General features: G+C 34.2%; 2 protein-coding genes across 2 annotated transcripts; both read right to left on the reverse strand.

The window, feature by feature from the left end:
- Window positions 1–577: 577 nt before the first annotated feature.
- LOC113233363 lies at window positions 578–3,513 on the reverse strand. Its single transcript, XM_026468479.1, has 4 exons — window positions 3,148–3,513; window positions 2,143–2,283; window positions 1,498–1,624; window positions 578–920 (listed from the first exon to the last, which is right to left on the reverse strand). The coding sequence occupies exons 1-4, from the start codon at window positions 3,376–3,378 to the stop codon at window positions 619–621; spliced, it is 801 nt and encodes a 266-aa protein (XP_026324264.1). The 5' UTR covers window positions 3,379–3,513; the 3' UTR covers window positions 578–618.
- Window positions 3,514–4,232: 719 nt separating this feature from the next.
- Window positions 4,233–11,753, reverse strand: LOC113233167. The gene is made up of 3 exons (XM_026468183.1): window positions 11,319–11,753; window positions 9,481–9,721; window positions 4,233–4,904 (listed from the first exon to the last, which is right to left on the reverse strand). The coding sequence occupies exons 1-3, from the start codon at window positions 11,574–11,576 to the stop codon at window positions 4,603–4,605; spliced, it is 801 nt and encodes a 266-aa protein (XP_026323968.1). The 5' UTR covers window positions 11,577–11,753; the 3' UTR covers window positions 4,233–4,602.
- Window positions 11,754–21,192: the final 9,439 nt, after the last annotated feature.

The raw sequence follows: 21,192 nt of genomic DNA on the forward strand, positions 1-21,192 counted from the left end.
GATCATATCAAAATGTTGATGTAGCAAGATAAATTTTATGAGGATCACCGCGAGGCTGAACTGGTCAAATTACACCTTATTGCTGCCGTAAAAAGGTGTTTAAGTAAGGGCTGCAGAGTTGAAACATATTTGTGTTTTATTCAGAAGTTTTATTACTTACTACTTACTACTACTATTAACTATATGTAGTATAAATATATTAATGGATTGGTACATATTACCATACTTTTGTCAATAATATTTTAGTGCTGCAATGTGAAGATCAACATCTTATTTCAGTTTATGCCTTAGAAGTCATCAACTAAATTTGAAAACCGTGTAACTCCATTGGTGAACGAAATTACTTATTTAGTCTTCGAGCGCAGTATCGGACAATTAAAGCTTACAAAATATTATCTCTAAACCCGTTTGTAGTTATAAAATAAAGGAATAATCTCAGATTATCATATAATTATTCTGCTTTTTGTGTCTACTCAAAAGTGCACATTAAACGAGGTACGAGACTTACAAATTTAGCCGATGATGTAGAAAATATTTTTTTGAATATTACATATATTAAAACAACACTTATTCCTCATAAAAAAATATTTATTTACTATATAAACATTTACTCAAAAATTAATACAAATATCTCGACAACAAGACAGTAAATATAACATAAACTAAAACACTCTTTACAATACAGGCAGCACAAACTGTTGCGTATCGTTGTACAGAGGGCAGCTCAAAGTTATAGAACTCTCTATGAATTTCGTACCATTCTGATTTCTCCATTCTCTCTGGTGACCTTCTGAGAACCAAACTAACCACTCCGCTTGCTCCTACTTCCGAACATCTATTAATAATCAGCATCACAGGAGTGACTTTGAGAACTCTGACGACGTCAGGGTGGAACGGCGGTTCGTCGGGGTACCATATGTCTGGAAAGTTATACGAGTAACAATAACAGTTATTTAAAAAAAAAACTAGGACATTTCTAGGCCTTTAGTAAATAAAGGCTAGGTCAAAGATAATAAAAATGTAACAATTTGAAACTTTGATTTTTAATGTTGTGAGAATTCCCCAAAACAAATACATCTTTGCATTAATCATTATTTACTTTGTTTGGAATAGACAGCGATGTCACGTTACAAAGTTACTTAGTTGCAAAAAATATCAAATAAGTATACAGTAAATTAGTAATTATAACAAACTAGTGGAGTAATTACACAAAAAAAATTAATATCGTTGTAGTGAAATATCCTAACATTCAACAAACTTAATTATAACAATAAATTTTTAATTACATTTTTTATAACGAATATGTTTGTCCATTAAAGAAGATTTTAATAAATGGATTGGTACATATTACCATACATTTGGCATTTAACTACTTGACTTTGAAGTTTCAATCTTAGTAATCAGGGCGACACTAATTAATGTTTGTGTTTTTATCTATGACCGGAAACCGCTCTCCTTTCGTCGTTTCGATGTATTGGTGATGAGTACGATACACACCTACTCCTTTCTGTTTCATGACCTTCTCCATTGGCCGCCACTGCTTCTCTGCAGTCCACAAGCCTGGATCCTCTACTGAGTACAGATAAGCTCTCTCCATAGATTGTCCATCTTCATCCCACACCACCTGAGTAAATATTTTTATATCGTTTGTAAGGTTTTCGTGATTGTTACATATAGTAAACGAACCTAGTTTTTCGAATCTAAGTGGCGTTTTTTCAAACAAACTTTTACAGGTCCTGGTTTTACATGGTCACGGCTGACTCTGCCAGCCAGAGTCCATGGAGACCTAGTAAATGGGAATAAGATCCGGTAAATAAATACATTTCCTAAATGTTTTTTATATTAAATACTGATTTTTCATTAAATAGTCAGTTCAGTTGGTATTGACTCAACAAATTCATTTTAAAAGTATGTCAAAAAAGAAAGCAATTCAAAAACACTTTCCACCAATACTATACATAGTTCTTGATAAACTTTATAGATTAGCTATGAACCCAGAACAACGACGCCCAAAGTCATTTACCATTGTTTCTCAACGTTACCAACGCTTCATTCAAATAATTTGCTTGGAACAGATTTCCGACCTGGGAAAAATTAAAAAAAATGCTACCAAAAAGTCACTTGATAATATAATATACATACTTTAACTCGTCGCTCTTCGTAGTCTCGCTTAAATCTATTATGCATGGGGATGTCAAGGTCCTGGCTTGACATAACTATGTCAGACAAAGGATTACTTTTGTGCAACTTCCAGTTGCGATCAGTGTAATATCGGCGTGGGAACTGTAAGAAATCAAAATAATTGAAATGCCCAATCCTACCGTTCGTAACACATGGTAGCGTAACTGTCATTTATCTAGTTTATTCAATTATAATGATACACCAGATTTAATATATAATATCCGTCTTTACGTAGGTATTATAATAATACACTAAATTGAAAATCCAACCAGAATTTCGGCAATATGCTGACTAGTTTGTAAATAACTTGAAAGAAAACAGAAATAAACTTGGGCAAGTGAAATTTGAAATTACAACTTTAATGAACCACACTTGTGAATTGCCCTGTGAATAACAATAGTCTCTTATTCTGATTACCAACTGGTAAATCAAACAATGTACAGCATGATTCGCGTTTTGAAAATGGTACAGGGTCATCCCTATTAAAGAGATAGACGATGATTTTTTATATACTATTGTAAAAATTTCAGGCTTTAATTATTTCCTGCCAAAAAAATCAAAAATTTTAAGCTAGTGATCTCCGATTGTAAACGGATGTTGCCGAGTCGACTTCGTAGAATGTGATTGGTATTCACTAATTATCGCATTATTTTATTTTAAGTTACGCACTGAAAACGAATGATAACATTGTTTCAGTGTCCTCGCGAGAGCATTACGATTGTAAGTAGAGTAATTTATTTACTAATAAATCGTTTTTGGTTTATACTAAAATTTTAATATAAAATTTGCGTAACTAAACACTGCTGACGTGTAATAAAAAATTACAGCAACTTTCAATTATACTACTCTATTACTCATTTTAAATATCAATCAGTAAAATAGAAACAAACTCAAAAACACTAATTTAAATAATAAAGCAAATTACATAATCAAAAGTAAACATAAGTTAAAAAGGAAACTACTTACGGTCCAATCCAACCACTCATTATTGGCAACAGTCGCATCTGTAATGTATAGAGTAACGCAGCCAATTTCTAAAGGTCGATCTGACATGTCCAAAGAATGCTGAGCATAACCCACCCCATACCACATCCCATACACGTCTTCCATATGCACATTATGTGACCAGCGAATACTCGAACCGCAGAGACTGTATACCACGTCAAAAAAAGAAAAAATAACAAATGAAGACCACATATCTGCTAATTTTAACAAAGGACGCGAGTGAGACCAACGCGCGAAAAACAAATGAGATCACCTAGAGATTGAAATGGATGAAGCTAGTTGCGACAATTAGTAAATTGGTTCATACAGGTAATGAGTGGCGCAACAACGGTGCAGTTGAAGCAATGTCGACGTCCCGTCGACCTTTGGTGATGACTTTGGAATATCTTGCTTGCGAAGGTCAAAGGGCATTTTGATCGAATTTGAAATACTCAACGTATTCGCTATACCTGATATGAAATTTGTGGACCCTAAGAACAGAGCTCAACATATTAATTCCCTTTAAATAAATTTTTTTTTAAATAACGCGCACACTCAACATAGCCCCGCACTAGGGAAACCCTGTGTCGCGGGTGCCATGGACACACACATAGACAACCACAAATTACACCCAAACTCACGAGAGAAATAAATGTAAGCCATACAAACATTTCTCCCGGCCCGGGAATCGAACCTGGGACCTCTGTGTGGCAGTCCGGCATGGTAACCGTTCGGCCACGGAGGCAGTTATTTGCCTTTGCTTTTAAAGTAAATTAGTAAGTACTTTGTAACGTGTGTTTTATGTGTCTTTTCTTTGGACAATAAAGAATTATATAAATACCTTACTTGTACGAAATAGACGACTCCGTACTTCAACAGCTTATTATTATTACAATACTTTCAAATTTACATAATATCATTTTAGAATATGTATAAATTGTTATACTCATACTCGTCAGATGTACCTAATTTAAGGGAGATTAATTAAATAGTAAACAAAAATTATTAATGGTTTTAAAAATAATTTAATTCGTTTTTTGTTACAAAAACTACAAAATACATACATCAAAACAGAGAATGCATATAAAAAAAAATCAAAGAATATATTTCTATACCTTATACTAACTTTTCTATAAACTTATATTAACTTTAAAAAGTCTGTTCCGAGTTACTGACTACAAAATAATACTCAGACTTTACGATTTTACCAACTTTTCTGTAGAGTTTATATTTTTCACGGACATCAACCCTAATGAGGATACAATGTAAGTTAAGCTGAGATATATAAGACGAACTTAACTTCGCCTAAACAAAAATAGGGAAAGGTGCTAGTACAGGCACATGGGACTTGTTAACTTATAACCTTACAATAAATATTATAAACGAGTACAGTTAAGTCAGCAATAAAACTCTACATAAAAAGTTGGTTCGCTAACCTCAAACTTGAGATCTCCAAACTAAGAAACCAACCACCAAAATCAAGAAACCCGACACTTCAGCGCCATTAGCTGAGTTGTCGCACACTCTCTTCATAGACGAAGTAGAGAGATGCTTCAAGGTGAATATATTGTGAATGCTAGCCAGGTCTTCAGCCGTCAACTGGTGCTCATGGCGGGAGAGGATCACGCTATAGAGTTGAGAGTGTGGTAACCTCATGCAAAAATTTAGTACTAAGTGATTGTGTCCCATTTTGAGTACTTGTATCACGCCGCCGAAGAATCTGTACATTTTGTCCACAGCTGCAACGAAATTAAAGAGGCAGGTATGATTTTTATTCGTAATTCATTTTTCAACATTTATTCAAACCATAAGTTTAATAGTTTAATCTACTTTCTAACCGACTTCAAAAAAAGGAGAAAGTTCTCAATTAGACTGTATTTTTTTGTATGTTACGCGATTACTCCGACATTTGTGAACCGATTTCAATGATTCTTGGTAGTGGTCCCATTTAAATTTGAAGAAAATATTCCAACTCTAAGGGTGCCAAATTCACCCCCTTTCCCCGTATCTTGGCAAATAGAAGATTCCACAAACTTGCAGTCGGTTTATTTATAATAAAGTTATAATTATTGTATTTATTTGTTGTAAATATATTTACACAGTATTATAGTTTAAGAACTAATGCACTGTGAAACTAAGCTAATTAAGAAATAACAATAGGAAAGGAAAAATGAAAATATATTATAATAACACACTCGATTCCCCAGTGTCCATGATTTCATAGAATCTCAAGCATTCATAACACACAGCCACTCATCGCCTCGCAAGCAGATCACACTCCAATGTCGACACCAAGAGTCCGTTGAGCGTTGTCTCCGTACAACTGCCTCCGTGACCGAACGGTTACCATACTGGACTGCCACGCAGAGGTCCCGAATTCGATTCCCGGGCCCGCGAGAAATACTTACATGGCCTACATTTCTTATAGCAACCATATTGTGTTTTAAAATATTGAGGATGAGAGTCGACAAATATACAGATATAAATAATTTTTCACTATTCACTAGGGAAACCCAGTGTCGCGGGTGCCATGGACACACAAATAGACAATTACAAATTACACCCAAACTCACGAGACAAATAAATGTAGGCCATACAAATATTTCTGTATATGATCCCCAATGTACATGCATCGATGTGTACATGCTTGGCGAAGGCAATATATTTAGGTTTTTGAATAACGGTTTGCAGCTGTCATCGAACCACACATCGCAAATCGCAAAAATAACAAAGGAATCGAGAACTTGAGTTAGGCGTAAGGTAAAAGTATGACCAGAAAACAAATAAGTAATGAGAACGGACACTCTTCGCCCCTCCCTAGCTTTATATACCGCACCATGCCCCGCACATTGACGGTCACATTGACTGAAAGAGAACAAGGCTGACGGTGAGCCGTTTTCGCTCTAAGACGGGTTTGATGTTTGAATATAGTTTTCATTTGTTCATTACGAAATTTGTACGTTAATATATAACATCATTTTACGTTGCTATTTATAATGGTCGTGAATTGTGCTATATACGGCTATTAATATTCATCTAAACGGGATAAAGAGATGATTTCTTTCGTTTTTTGAAAGATGAAACGAAGTAAGTAAAAAAACTTATGTCTGCGATTCATTCAGTTATTGTTTTTTTTAATGCAGATATACAGGCAGTATATTTGGAAGTGGGACATACTTATAGAGTGCGTTATATTCCTGATTCTGAATCCAAAGAAATAATAAACTAATGAACTTAAACTTTACAAAAGTATTTATTTAATTTTTTTTATCGACTACTACTTGAGAACAACATTAGTTATCGAAATCTATGCACATCACTATTATTGCCCCGATGCCGCGACGGGTGGCAGCACGGTGGCGAAAAACAAAGCACAGGTTGGGGGTGGAGGTGCGGGCGCATACGCGAAATTGCTGTTTGCAACTTCGGACAGTGCACACGCAACCTTGATCTAACGAAGACACGTAAATTATTTGTACTTCCGCTCGCCCGATCGCCGCAAAATGGATATTTATTCTAACGTCGAATTGACTGAGATGGTGCAACTTTACGCAATAAGTGGTGATAGTGAGAGGCAAGCCATTGAAATGTTCCCAAATCGGAGTTTACGCGGAGGACGTGAACAGTATCGAAGTGTTGCGTGAGAGGATTATCTCAGCATTTATACTGTGAGACAAAATGTGTTTGTGTTGTACAATTTAAAACAAAATTCATTATGCCGTGCTAGACTATGCATTGTGGAAAACGATGGACATTTTGAACACTTGCTCCGCACCACGTCAGTGTAAATAAACTGTAAATAACTAAAAAATCAATCATTACGCCAAAAACCTCAATTCTTATAAAATGATAACTGGTTACTAAATCATAAACTGACCTTTTTTAGTACGTAAAACATTTCGATGATAGTTCAAGTAAAAAATATTTAACATAAGCTAAAACGTAAATGTGAAATCATTGTTATTGTTGCTGTCTCACTCGGCTCTCGCTTGGTAGTATTCCTATTGCACTCGAAATCAAGCGTAAAGGGAATCGGTTTATTCCTAGGTACACTTCAAAGCACATTTGTTGATTTATTTATTGTTCTATCCCATATCCTAATTTTATTTTAGTCTATGTTAAGTTGTAACATGATTTACTATGACATATATGAATATGTCTCACTTTCAAATATACAACCTGTATAATACAGATTTATTATATCAATATAATAAGACGCCATAACTTCGAGAGCTAGAGAAGGGTCTTCGAATTTTGAATTTGTATTGCCGATAAAATATTACGTAGTGAATAGGTATATTCACTACGTAATATTTTATCGGCAAAATTATCATTACCTAGCTAATAATTATTATCGTGGACACGCAATTTCAAATACTTTGGTTATCTTATTTAAAGGTATAACAAATAAGGAAGGTTAAGGAAATATAACATTTTAAGTGCTTTTAATTTTTTAAATAAATCTTCAATATTATTCAAGTTAGTGAATTAATAAAAAATATAATATTACATCGATATAAATAAATATAAATAAATAGTAATGAACAGATAACAGATTGCCGCTCTGACCACGTAACGTAATAAATGGTACGAGCAAGTGATGAGTAACGCTGCCACTTCTTTTTTTATAATTTCTGCGAACAGGTGATCCGAGTTAAAAGCGCGTTGGTGTTATTCCAAAAATCGTTAAGATTTTAAGTTGTTTGAGTGCATTTATTAGTCGGAATTTTGTTAATTATCTGTTATCTGTGTTTATTAAAACTATTAGTTAACTGTACAAATAATTTATTTTGTGTGTATTTATTGATGTTCGATCGTTTATATTTTATTTTAGAGGCATATCAAATACTGGTGCAAAATTTTCAACGCTTAGTAGTAGTTGACACCCATGTCGAGCAATCGTACAATTGAATATTTTTTTAAACTAATTTCGACCGTTTGGTAAGGACGAAGAACGAAGGTTTGGATTACTCCGTTAGTGACAAGTTTCTATATATAGTTATGTAGCTTACTCAAGCTACATAACTATATATAGAAACATATAGTGACATGAGTGTCAAAGGCTGTTTTTCTATAGGGAATTTCTTTTCAAATTCAAATTCAAATTCATTTATTTAGATAACTAGGATCCATAAGTGTTAGCAACAATGAAACTTATAATTACTTATAATTATAATTACTTATTCTTTATTTTTTTCCATCCTCTAAGGGAATTTCCCAATGTTTGACAATCGTATACTGAGATGTCAAATACTAGGACGTAACTAGTGTCAACTATTGGTACCTGAAGATATTGCGCAATGAGCAAATGCCACCAAGCGTGTTACATTATTCGGAAGATGAAGTGTCTAAAGGGATTGTTATCGCTGCAAGATGAAAATATTTACTAATGTTATTTAAAACTATAATAAATATCTTATGATCGTGTGATATTTATGTTTCATTTTAGTGTTGTTTTGTTATGAATCTTATTGTAAAGTACTTATTAATTTTAATAAAAGCATCTTGCTTGAATTTGGCTTTTGTTCCTCTTTAATTTATTGTTATAAAAGTAATGACGCAATTAAATAACTATGAAATCTTAACTAATGTTAGGACATTGACAGGGTCAAATACCAGTACACTGATCTCATTTTACCATAATCAACCATTGGGACATTAAAAATTTTGTCTGTCATAGACTGGTACAATTATAGCGGTTGCGGAAATCTGGAATATTTTATTAATGCTATGATTATTTTAAATTTTATAGTTCCTAGAAGATAAATGACAAACCGTTTAATATGTTGACATAACTAGGTAGTGAGTATGACTGATAATTAAGTACTTTTTTGGCAAAACACGTGATTTTCCGTCTAAAAGCGTCAACTACTGGGACATTTACCTTAAATACAAATATTTCGTAGGTTACCACGCTTTTAATCTTTAAAATATAAAAGGAACACTTTTCTCCTTATCGAATTAGTCATTGTAAATAAACTGTAAGTACTATCTCTATATCAGTATGTTTCTCGGAGAGAGAAAAAAACTGTACAAAAGTTCAACATTGACAACAATATAAATAAATAAATAACGCAGACACTCATATCTCCGCACCAGAGAAACCCTGAGTCGCGGGTGCCATAGACAAACACATTGACAACCAGATATTACTACCAAACTCACGAGAGAAATGACTGTATGTGATACAAATATTTCTCCCGGTCCAGGAATCGACCCCGGGACATCTGCGTGGTAGACCAGCAGCATGGTAGCCGTACAGCCACGAAAGTACTTTGCCGTAGTAGAGTCAAGTAAGAGAAGGTGACTACTCACATCCGTACGGTACATCTGTAGGCCAAAATCCTTTACGCGACGTGTTGACTTTTATATGGTAGTCATCTTTCCATAGACCTTCGTGCCATTCTAATATGAAGTGACGTATTCTGTGGGGCTCTTCGAGACCGAAGTTTCTGTTCACATAAGGGCTTGTTGTTAGCATATATGATGGATTGTTATTGTAGTTATTATTGGCGAGATATCGTTCATCATAGCCGTAGAGCGGGGGTGGAGTAGGCTGAAACAACAAACATTAGAAAAAATTAGTGTCTGCTCAACTCTAAATGCGATGCGGGAAAAAATGCAGAAAATACAAGTCTCAATACAACTTAAAATTGAGTATGTAGCCACGGTTAGGCAACAGACGCTGGTTCGAGTCCAACCAAATGGAAGAAATTTTTGTTTGTGAATTTGTCTTTGTATTTTTCGACCTTAGTGAAGTATTTTCACAAAAAAATGTGTGAATGTCATGGTAGTATGATAATAACAAATCTTTATTATTGTCAGTATAACATCATGATACTTAATATAAAATAAATATAGCAAACATTTTGGAAATTAATCTATTTTTTACATGGGCGTGTAAGGTGACTCGCTTAATTAGTGACTGTCTTGCTCATAGTTGTGTCTTGTTATATTATGCTGGAAACAGATCTTTCGTGTTAATTAAACCGACCTCATATCCCCTTCCCGTCTACGGGAACGACTAAGGATAATCATAATTAGGCCACTTGATAAACTCAATCAGACCACTACAATTGACTATGAAGGATTTTACGTGGTACTTAGTTATTAACCTTATGTTTCACCAAATAATTTAGTGAGTAGTTAGTAACGTAGAGCTCCCAGTGAAAGAGTTCGTCCAGGGAAGTACTGCCTATTTCTGTCGTCAAGCAGTAATGTAAGTATTATTTCGTTCCGCTTCTGAAAGGAAGGGTGCTGGTTACAGGCACAAGGGACTTATCAACTTATGTCTCAGGGTGAAGGCGCAATGGCAATGCCCCTTAGATCTTTGCGATGAAAAGCTCTGATTGGCAATGCAGCTGTTATGTACAGGCGTATCCCTTACTACCAGGTGCACGACTTATTTATTCTATCGCTTATCATAAAAAAAACTAGGGTAAGACCGTCTATTTGTCTTTTTTTTCTTTAATATAATGAAACTTACGGGCAATTAATTTGGGTCACCCGCAAAAAGTATTCAACAGGCAAAACGAAAGCAGGGAACTGATTTCACTCGAGCCAATTTAAATATTGTTTCAAGCAAATCAACGTATCTTGACACCGCTGAATATGACACCTAAGAAATCAATGTGGTTACTTTATGTAGTATCAAAATTTGAGAAATATTTAGAATTTAATTTTCACACTAGGCAGCAAGACTTTTTAAATTTACAATAGAAAGTTGTGGTTTCAGGGACAAAGTTTCTCTGTATCTTAGTAGTAACTGTAATATTAATAATAACAACAATTTTAATTCAAAATTAATAATTTTGGGCATGGAAGCGGCGAAAGTCTAAAGTAGATATCTGAAATAAAATAATAATAATGTGCCAGACTAGAGAATTCCCTGTTCTATGAGTATCAGAGCAGCGGAATTTCACTTCACTCTGGGGCACTTCCCTGACTTATAACAATGGATATGTGATAAGTTCAAAGTACTTCCTTGATTTTAAACTATATACAAGCGTACCCTCGGGGATACTTTTTAAAATCTTTTTAAAACTGCAAATTTGAACTCCAGGTAAATACCACAAGGTATGTACGATTATCAGTAAAGACTAGTAGGTGTGACCCAACGTATACTATGTATTAATAAAAACAAAGAAACTAACCTGAATATAAAGTTCTTTGATGTCGACGTAAAAGCACTCCTTCGAATATTCAATCCTGTACTCTCCTTTAGCATGGTGTATCTTCTCCACACCGTACCAGACACCAGCTATCTGATCCAAATTGATATCACCAAAGTACGGCGATAGATCATCACAGTACTTGTGGTTCTCCACATACGGTCTGTTGTAACTATTCATGTAACCGTAACCGCTAACTGATTCAGAACTGAGATAAAGTAGCAAGAAGCTGAGAATCATATTTGGATTAAGCGCAAGGATAAATCCGGATATAAATGGATAAAAGTTTCGGATAAAGTGAACCGGGCGTACTAGGCGAGCATACGCGCGCGGAGATGTTGTGCGGATTAATCGGAGGGATAGAATGTAGAGAGTGCAGCGGGACAACGACGGCGGCGGGAGGCCCCGTGGGCGGAATCTGAATGAGCCGTGCTCAATTGACGATGCCTGTGCGGTTACACTGCTAGTAATTTACTAGTTAGGGATACTTCCGTAATAAACATTACCGTCATAGAAACAGACCCCCTTGTAAATACAAACTACTGCAACAAGTAGACGGTTTCGTGGCTCTCTATAGGAACAGAAAAACTTTAACACTATTTTCTTTCAATGAATTTTCGTAAACATTCTTAACACAGAAGGAGCACAACTTTAAGATTTTCCAGCGGCTTCTCAAGTTTTCCGCAAGTGGACGCTTTCCTCGGCATACTTAGACACCAGGAACACATATCTTTTAGAATACGAGCAGTAGAAAATCAATACTCAGCTATGACGTCACGAGGGAGCGTATCGACGGGGTCGCGATTCGCGAGTCGTATTTATTGATCTATGATAAGGTGAGTGCGACAACATATCAAAAAGGCGGCTATGTTTATTTGAGCGCAGAAAAGAGAAGGAACCATATTATAGAAAAAATACTTTTTCGGTTAATTTGTATCATCATATATATATATATCATAGGTTTGACCTATGATACAAATTAACCGAAAAAGTAATTCGAAAACTTAATGAACAAAAAGTAACGAACGTTCAAAATGCCTATAAGAAAAATGAAAGAACAAATACGTTCGAAACAAAATTCAGAATTTCGTATCAAAATGCTGAGTTGTGACTCAGTGGAGTCGTGACTTTTTATTGGAGGGTGACAATTGACGGTCTGCGCCACGATTGTACTCGAGGTTGATGAGGAAAACTGCAGCCAGTAGTAGATACAACCTCCGTTACTATAGTGTAATTTAGGTTAAATACAACAAAAGTTAATCGAATAAACACTAAAAAACTTATAGAATAACGTGATACAAATGCAAAATATGTTTCACTCAAATATGTATATTTAGATACATGGCAATAATAGGAAGTCGACGTATACCTCAAAAATACTGTCACTTACTATTAGTTAACTGCAACACTGTATATATTATAGCAGTAGAGCTCCTTGTGGAAGAGTTCATCCAGGGAAGTACTGCCATCGTACCTATTTCTGCCGCCAAGCAGTAACATGAGCATTACTGAGTTCCGGTTTTTAATTTTAAGGATTAACTCCTTTATCCTTTATATTATATATAGGGTTTAGGATTATGTCTCATTGTGACGGGCGCCGTGACTCTGGAACTGTTACGGATAAGCGTGTCGCTTACCACCAGGCGCAGGATTTGTTCGTCCCATCACTCGGTATCATAAAAAAGAATTCCTTATATATATTAAAGCTTTCAAATCCTAGCTTTCCTGATCATTTTTTTTTTCCTCTTTGATTTTCCTCCCGTCTATTTCGTAACTTTTACTTTGACGTAGGCATAAAGTAGTAGTTATTATAATAGTAATAAATAAACTTACATCACGTTATAGGTGATCTGGGGGTCTACTCTCGACATCCGTCCGAAACTATTACTGCCAAATAAGCAATACTTGACCAAATGAAAAGACGCGTGATGCGAATGAAGCTTCATACTTGATACTTGTATTTTAATTTTGTCGAATATTACTTATTTGACAGTAATTGTTTCGGACCAATGTCGGACGGAGATCGAGAGTAGACCCCCTGTAACGAAAATAAGCATAACGTACGTACAGTCCCTTTTTCTATTCCAGCTAACTTACCCCACCGACCTGGAACGGACAATATTCACATTCCCAACTTATTATTGATTAATTTATTATAAATAATACATATTAGAATATAAAATATGACGAGCATGAAGTAAAAAGGTGACGAAAGTACATCGATTCTAGATAATCTAGGTACATAACAAGCGTTATACACACCCGGGCAACATACTGCTGAGGTGTTATTAAGACGTGGATTCTAGACCTAGACGCAGACCGGTATTAGACTAAACTCCACATAGATATGCGCTCTTGGTACTTTGGTATTCAGTATTGAGACGCTAGGGTAAGCAACGTTAGATTCGGTTTTGACATTAAAATTTATATGATAGCAAAGAAGTATTTACTATTTATAATAAATATCTGTAAGAAATCTTCAGATGAGACTACCAAGTAAGTAACATCAGTCACCACTATGTTGATAACAGCTTTAATCAAAATTTTCTTTTGAAATCGAATAAAACAAACTTTTCTGGATATTATACGAAATTTTATTTTCCGATAAATGTCATCAGTTTCCCAATATTTCACACTTAGGCCTTTCACTGTGAATATATGGCTACTATCGTAATCTACACATGGTTTCTAGTGTTATTATTATTGATCTTCTTATATACTCGTATATGAGTAGTATACGTTAAAAACACACACATTTAAAAGATGTATGCACCACTGGCAAAAACTCGAAGCTATAATGGTTATTTTTTTTTATAATATCAAGTGATGGGACGAACAAGTCGTGAGCCAGATGGTAAACTACACGCCTGTCCATAACAGTTGCACTGCCACTCAGAGCTTTAAATTGCAATGATCTGACACACACAAGTAAACAAACACAGTAATGCTGATATTACTGCTTGGCGGTAGAAATGGGTAAGTTGGCAGTACTTCCCTGGACGAACTTGAAACACGCTTCTGGCGCTGGTGGTAAGTCCTGTTGATTGTAATGAAGCCTGGAGAGTGTAGTAGCCTCCGCAGGCTCAAAAATTTAAAATACAAAATTCAAAAGAAATAATGGAAATAAATCCGGTTTTATAGAAAATATTGAGTTTTTTGTGATCTTTTAAATGTTTATCACACAAAAAATTTTTGGTAACTGATAAAAGGGTCAAAAATAATTGTAGAGCAGACGTGATCGCTTCGGCGATTGGGCAGGGAGTGACTGGGTCAAACGCAGAAAAATGAACCAAAACGAAAAATCGCAACTCAACTGATAAATAACGAAACTGATACATAAAGCTGCGAACACATATGTCAAGGTCACTAGACTAATATCGTTATCTGGCTTCTTATGTATATATTTAAAGTTGAGTAAGTAAAATGTCATGGCATATTTACCAAAATATTTATTTTTCTTTATAACTTCTGCTCTACAGAAATTACATTAGTCATTACATTAACATAAAATTTACACATCACAATGCACATACATCTAGTGAGCAAAATTTTACTTGGATTGGAACTTTCAAATGTCCATTATAATACAAAATAAACATATTTAAACAATAAACCTACTTAACGCATTACAATCTCAAAATTAAAATTGCGATCTTACTCTTATTTTCTTTTCTTTTCAGTACTGCTTCTTCTTTCTTTTGTTTTATTCTCACTCTCCATATTTACGTCTTGCTGTCTTTCTATATTTTTTTCATTCGTTTTTCCTTTAAGTAATAAAAATAATTTATTTCTCTTTAATTGTCATTCTTTTCCGTTTGCTTCATTAGATCCACTTAATTTTATTTTTTTACTTTTTTTTTCAGTATCACTTTTGTCATTTTTCAATTTACGATATTTTTTTTGCCTTTGGCATTCGTCAGGGTTGCCATTTCCGCAAACGAAATTAGTTTTAGTTAATTTTTTTTATTAATTTTATGCACGTTTCAGTTTGTTTGTCATTATAATTAATGTATATGCAACTTTATATTTTATCAGTTTCGTAACGTAACGAAACCGTTAAGAATATCTGATAAATTCTTAAGTCAAATTTTTTTTAACCACAGCATTTGCTTTTCAACTGTAATCTCAATGAATTTAGGAGTATATATGTATCAGTAGCTTTTGATAAATAAATATTCAGAAATACACTTTCATAATAAAACACTCGTTAATCACCTGATAAAATATTTTACAAAATACTTACCTAACTCAAACGTCCAATTTCTTCGCCGTAACAAAATGGCTGTTAATCACAAAGATTAAAACAAGGTTCAAAGAGTGTTGCCAATTTAAAAAGAATATTGTGTATATTCAGAAATGCAGGAGTTTATTTTTAAAAGCTGTGTAACTAACACTTAGTAGTTCGCTACTACTACATTGATTTATTTAGGACAATAAATGAAACCATTTTATCCATGTAAATTATAAAGAATTGAATTGAATCAGCTTTTAGAAAATGGTTTATTATACCTTTAAGGATAATCACTACCAAACTTTGGCAGTATAATTGCTTATAAACGTAAGTTATCAATGGAATGGATACAATGGTCGCGGTAGGACATTTCAAAAAAGTATGAAGGGTATTTCAGCCTCTTTTTTTTGACATTGAAACATTGACTTACATTGAAAGTATTGAATATATTGTATAATTTTACCCTAGAATTAAATATTTCATGGGTGGAAAGAATAAACATGGCAGAAAAGAAAAAGGTTTTAGTCTAGTTTCAAAACTAAATTTTACAAAGAAATTTTAAGTTGAGGGACATGTAAATTTTAAAAAGGTACATTTTTTTTCTAAAGGTTTAAAAAAGGTACGTTTGACCCGACTACGGGACGAAATAAAAAGAGAATAGCGAGGCAAAGGGACTTAAAAAATGATTCAAAGATTGAAAATAAATGGCCAGCAACCAGAGCAAATGTGATAAAAAGGTGGGATGACGATGTAAGGAGGTCACATCGTCACAAACACTCTCACAAAAAGCTCTACTGCTACTAAAACTGTCAGTAAAGTAGACTGCAATAAAATAAAGAAAACGCTGTTAAGTAAATGCACCCTTGGTGCAATAAAGTCATATCTGCAAAATGTCAACTTTTTCGAGAGAGGTTTAAAGACTATACAAAAGAAATTAGTCTGTTAAACGATTTTTCTTGCTTAAATGGGTGAGTTATAAAATTTCACATATACGTAATTTGTTTCATGTAATTCGTTTTATTTTTATGACTTTCATGTAATTAATAGTTATTTGTTATGCAAGGCTGCAAAATTGTTGTTTGCCGCGAGTGCTTGTATTGAAACCTGAGCAAGCGAATATAGCTAAGATTCAAATATAGATTCCTGAGCATAGCGAGGGTTTCAAGACACGAGACGCAAAACAACTTTGCTGCCGAGCGAAAGACACAACTTTTCACCTCACTATAGCGAGGGAATGCTAGATGAAAGAAAAACAGTTGAACTACAAAACCTTTTTTAATGAAAAGAAAAAGTTTATCTTCGGATGCGTTCTGAATTTAGACTTCATCAAGTTTTATTTCTGCATGTACTTTTATTTTGTGTGATTAAGTGAATTGAAATTATTTTAGTTCTTCGACGAATTAAAATAATTTAACAAACACAATTAGTTATGATTGTCAATTTAATGTCAACAATAATAAGAATAAAAACTACGACAAATCGCTTAATTGAACGTGCCATTATCTTTTTTTTTTCATCGAAAGAAAAAGTTACGTGCACCACAGACCATCGCCAAGTTCAAATTTCAAAAACCTTTTCCACGCTAGCGTGCAAAAAACGCTTCTGCGCGCAGATTTCTAATGAGAAAGAAAGCCTTTCCGAGCTAGTGAGGTGAAAACTACTTTTTTAACACAGTTGCTCAAAACGTGGTATTTTTTCATACTACAAATCGTGCCGAAAGTTGGATTTTCGCGGTTTTTACTTTTCCATTTTTTTTAATTTACTGTTGTTTCAAGTCTTAAACATAGAACTAAACATGTTGTACATTTATTTAATATTTATGTGTTTTGTGACGTAAGTCATTCGTCATTAAAACTTATATTTACTTACAAACATCTTATTTGTTTAAATTGCATAAGTGTTTTATAAAATAACGGGTTACATTTAAAAATACTAAAATATTTTCCATAAAGATGTCTGATTGAGTATTAACAATGACCGGAGGTGAGTATTACGCGAGACCGCTTCGCGCCGCGACACTAAAATAGTAATTTTAATGAGACTAAATACTGGCAACAGTAAAGTTGCCATTGTACTCTGAATTTTTAACAGACAAAGAAATAAAATGAGTTTTTTTTTAATAAATACTGTTTTATTTTACTTTTAATGTCGTTTTTTCGCAAATGTGTTAAAAACGTCGTTTGATACACGTGCAGATTTGTCATTTTCACTTGTCTCGAGACTCGTGAATAATGACTAACTTTCCGCACGTGTATCAAAAATAACTATTAATGTATGATCACATGTTGCTTTGTAACCAAGGCAGGGTACAAATTAAAAAAGTTTTAATGAATGTATCGTTTGAACATAAATGTATGTAACTATTAAATACTATTACATCTGAATGTTTGTTTCAAGAGACTACACTTATATTATGATTAACTAATGAAATTTCGTGGTAGATATTCAAGGCGATATTCTTTTCTAAGAGCTTTGATTGCTTTTTAGTCTCGCGTCCCCTTAAGCCTACATAAACAAGCCTCCGTTTTGCTTCTGGAGCACTTAACGGGCAAGAAATGTCTTCCGAACAGCCAGTGGCAATTGTTGATATTGTTCTACTTTTTATGGAAAGTTTTTGGTCATTTTACATTAAATGAGGAATTTGAGACAACAAATTTGAGAGAATAAATGGAGAATACGTATAAAATATAAATGGTGCCACTAATAAGCAAAAGAAGAATATATTGACATTTGAAGAGACTGCCCGTCTCAAGAAAGAAAGTATTACGTACGTAAATACGTAACACGTAAATTCTTTTATCACGTGAAAGTCATGAAAATAATACAAAGTAGCAAAATATGTATATGTGAAAATTTATAATAATATTAGCATAAAAAAGCTGTCGACTGGTTTTTCGTTCGTGGAATCTTTTAAAGCTCTCTCCAGCAAAGTTATAATTTTGCGGATTACACCAAGGGTGCGTTTTCATTATATCTTTGTTTTAATTTTGGTTGCAATTATCGTAATATATTAACCAACGAAGTTATGTTATGGCGTGATAATGAATAAATGACATTAAAAATACGAGTATCAATTAAAACAGTACGACTACACATTTTCACTTTAAACAGTAAATTGCTATACTGAAGTCTAAACTCTTAAAATCACCATATAAAATAGTATACACAATCAATATATAAAAAACACTTATGTGGCATTCCCGGTCAAAAACATGAATCACGGAAGTGTATTATGTATTAAACACTCGATAAAATCTTGACCCGGTCCCAAGAAAACAATTCAATACCGTTACCGTATCTTATAGAATATCACTCTTAATTTAATCGGCCATCAAAACGAATGTCAACACTATTTCCCATGAAATCTGTAAAATAAGGCACCCCGGAGGCCTTGTGGTTTTATCTACCAGGGTCATAGAGGCATACAGCCTGCAATACCCCTACGAACCGCTACGACGATGAAGGCGAACACCGTAGCCCCGGCCTGTGTAGCAGCATTCGTAATATAAATTTAGCAAATAACTATTTTACGTTTTCTTTTACAATTATACTTTCGTATTTTCAATATTAAAATATTACGCCTTTTTACAATTCATTAAAATTAATATAAATGAGTTTTTGTTCAATAATGTCGCAAGTACATACTTTCTTTATCTTGTGGCAAAGTTGCCTGGCATGCAAAAATTGAAACTACGGCGCAATCGTAGCATATCGTGGCATAACGTGTTTTGCGGACTACAATCTACGGATTGCTGATCAATGACATTATTTTGCTAATAACGATCTATTCTTTTTGTAGACAAATGATGTAATTTTTTTTATTTTGTCCCATCCCTTAAGAAAAACTCACTGCAAAAAAAATGATCCTCGTTCAGTTAATATTCCGCACAACTCATAAACTACGTTAAAGTAAAGTATGTTTTTTATTCATGCAACGCACAAGAAATTACAATTGAAAACAATATGCGTACATTGGCGTACATAGGTAATACCATTTCATTTCTTACACGTGCCGTGAGAGCGTCGCGATGCCTGTCCAGAGGTTATTTGTACCAGGTCGACAGGAACCAACAAGAGGTGCCGGTAACCTAAATACGAAAACACACTACTAAAGCTCAGCACACTACCCGACGTACCTACTAGAATTGCAGTTACATTGCCGACTATGGAGTGTGAGTTTCTAAAGTTTCATACGTCGCTGCGGCAATGTAATAAAAATGAAAACGTTTGCTAGTTTGAGTATTACATTGATAGCTTTGTATAACCTATATCACGATGTTTTGATGTGTGAGAAGTACAGGTAGTGAAGATCTACTTTATGTACAGAACTATATGTATTGAAATTAGAGTTCAACAGACAGGGCTCTTTATTAAAATAAATGTTCTAAACAACATTTTTAAACATAAACTTTTTATGTAACTAAAATTGGTTGATGCAGTATTCTATTTTTTTGTCAGTTATTATGGTAAAATACATGAAAACTGAAGAAAACTTCCTCGTAAAAGTGGCCTATGTCTATAGTTGTACGTGTCCTTTAGTCATGTTGGTACTTGTATATAATTTGTGTATAAGATAATAGGCTCTCAAAGAATCCAAAATTGTCATTTAATAATACTAATTAACTACACTTAATAACAACTTAATAATACTACTTTACTGAAATAGGCAACAGTAAAAAAATCCTATGCGGTGTAGTGTCGTACTCATAGCCCCCGTAAAAGTTGTAGCTACGAAATTTTCTCTCGTAGCTACGAAATTTTCTCTCTACGGAACTACTGAGCAAAAGGGAAAACCATGGTGACGTAAAGCTTTTGCTACGAAACTACCAGGATCATATGAAGCTTAAAGCGGTTCATGTAGCGATACTGTAGTGAGTAAAGCGGTCGCCCCGCGAAAGCTAGTGCGCCTGAACAGGGAAGCATGAGAGAGAGTAGGTGCGAATAGTTTCAACTATTGGGGTGGCGAGCGGGTGTGAGATAGAGATGACGTTATGCGAAAATCGGAGGGTTGACATGAGGGACGCTTTAATATATGAAGCATGAGAGCCATATGCGGAAGTCTTAGCAGTTTTCATTTGTTGCGTAGTACAATGGATGTGATGTGTATGATAATAGTAAACTTTCAAATTTTTTCATTATTATGTAGTATTAGTAGTTATATCTAAGTATTGCATACAAAAGTAAACTGTTTTGTGAAGGTTTGTTTCGTTAATTTCATTCCAGATTATCCAAAACTTTTTTAAGAACTTCCAAATAGCACAACGAAAATGTAAATGAAGTCAAAAGTTTAGACAAAGTTTTCAACACACGTGCAAAATACTAATCGCTAATTGTTTCAATGTGTGGGGCTGTGTGTAAGTGTGTGGGTTATGTTCTACTACATCATTTACACGCCGATAGATAACGAGAGAACAGAGATAGCTTTATGATAACAGTATAATGCTGTTTCTGTCTAATGTTTGTAGGGGAGTTATTGAGGGATGGGGAGAATACTCCCTAACTCCCTTCTACCATGCATACCCCATCCTATGCCCCTCGGTAACCTGCGACTACAACTGCGAGTAATACACCTCTTTGTGGTTTAGTTTCCCTGGTACACTCCAAGGCAAACGGTTCCGCGATCGC

This window comes from Hyposmocoma kahamanoa, unplaced genomic scaffold, assembly GCF_003589595.1.
Source record: "Hyposmocoma kahamanoa isolate Upper Pololo Valley unplaced genomic scaffold, ASM358959v1 78, whole genome shotgun sequence".
Lineage (NCBI taxonomy): Eukaryota > Metazoa > Arthropoda > Insecta > Lepidoptera > Cosmopterigidae > Hyposmocoma > Hyposmocoma kahamanoa.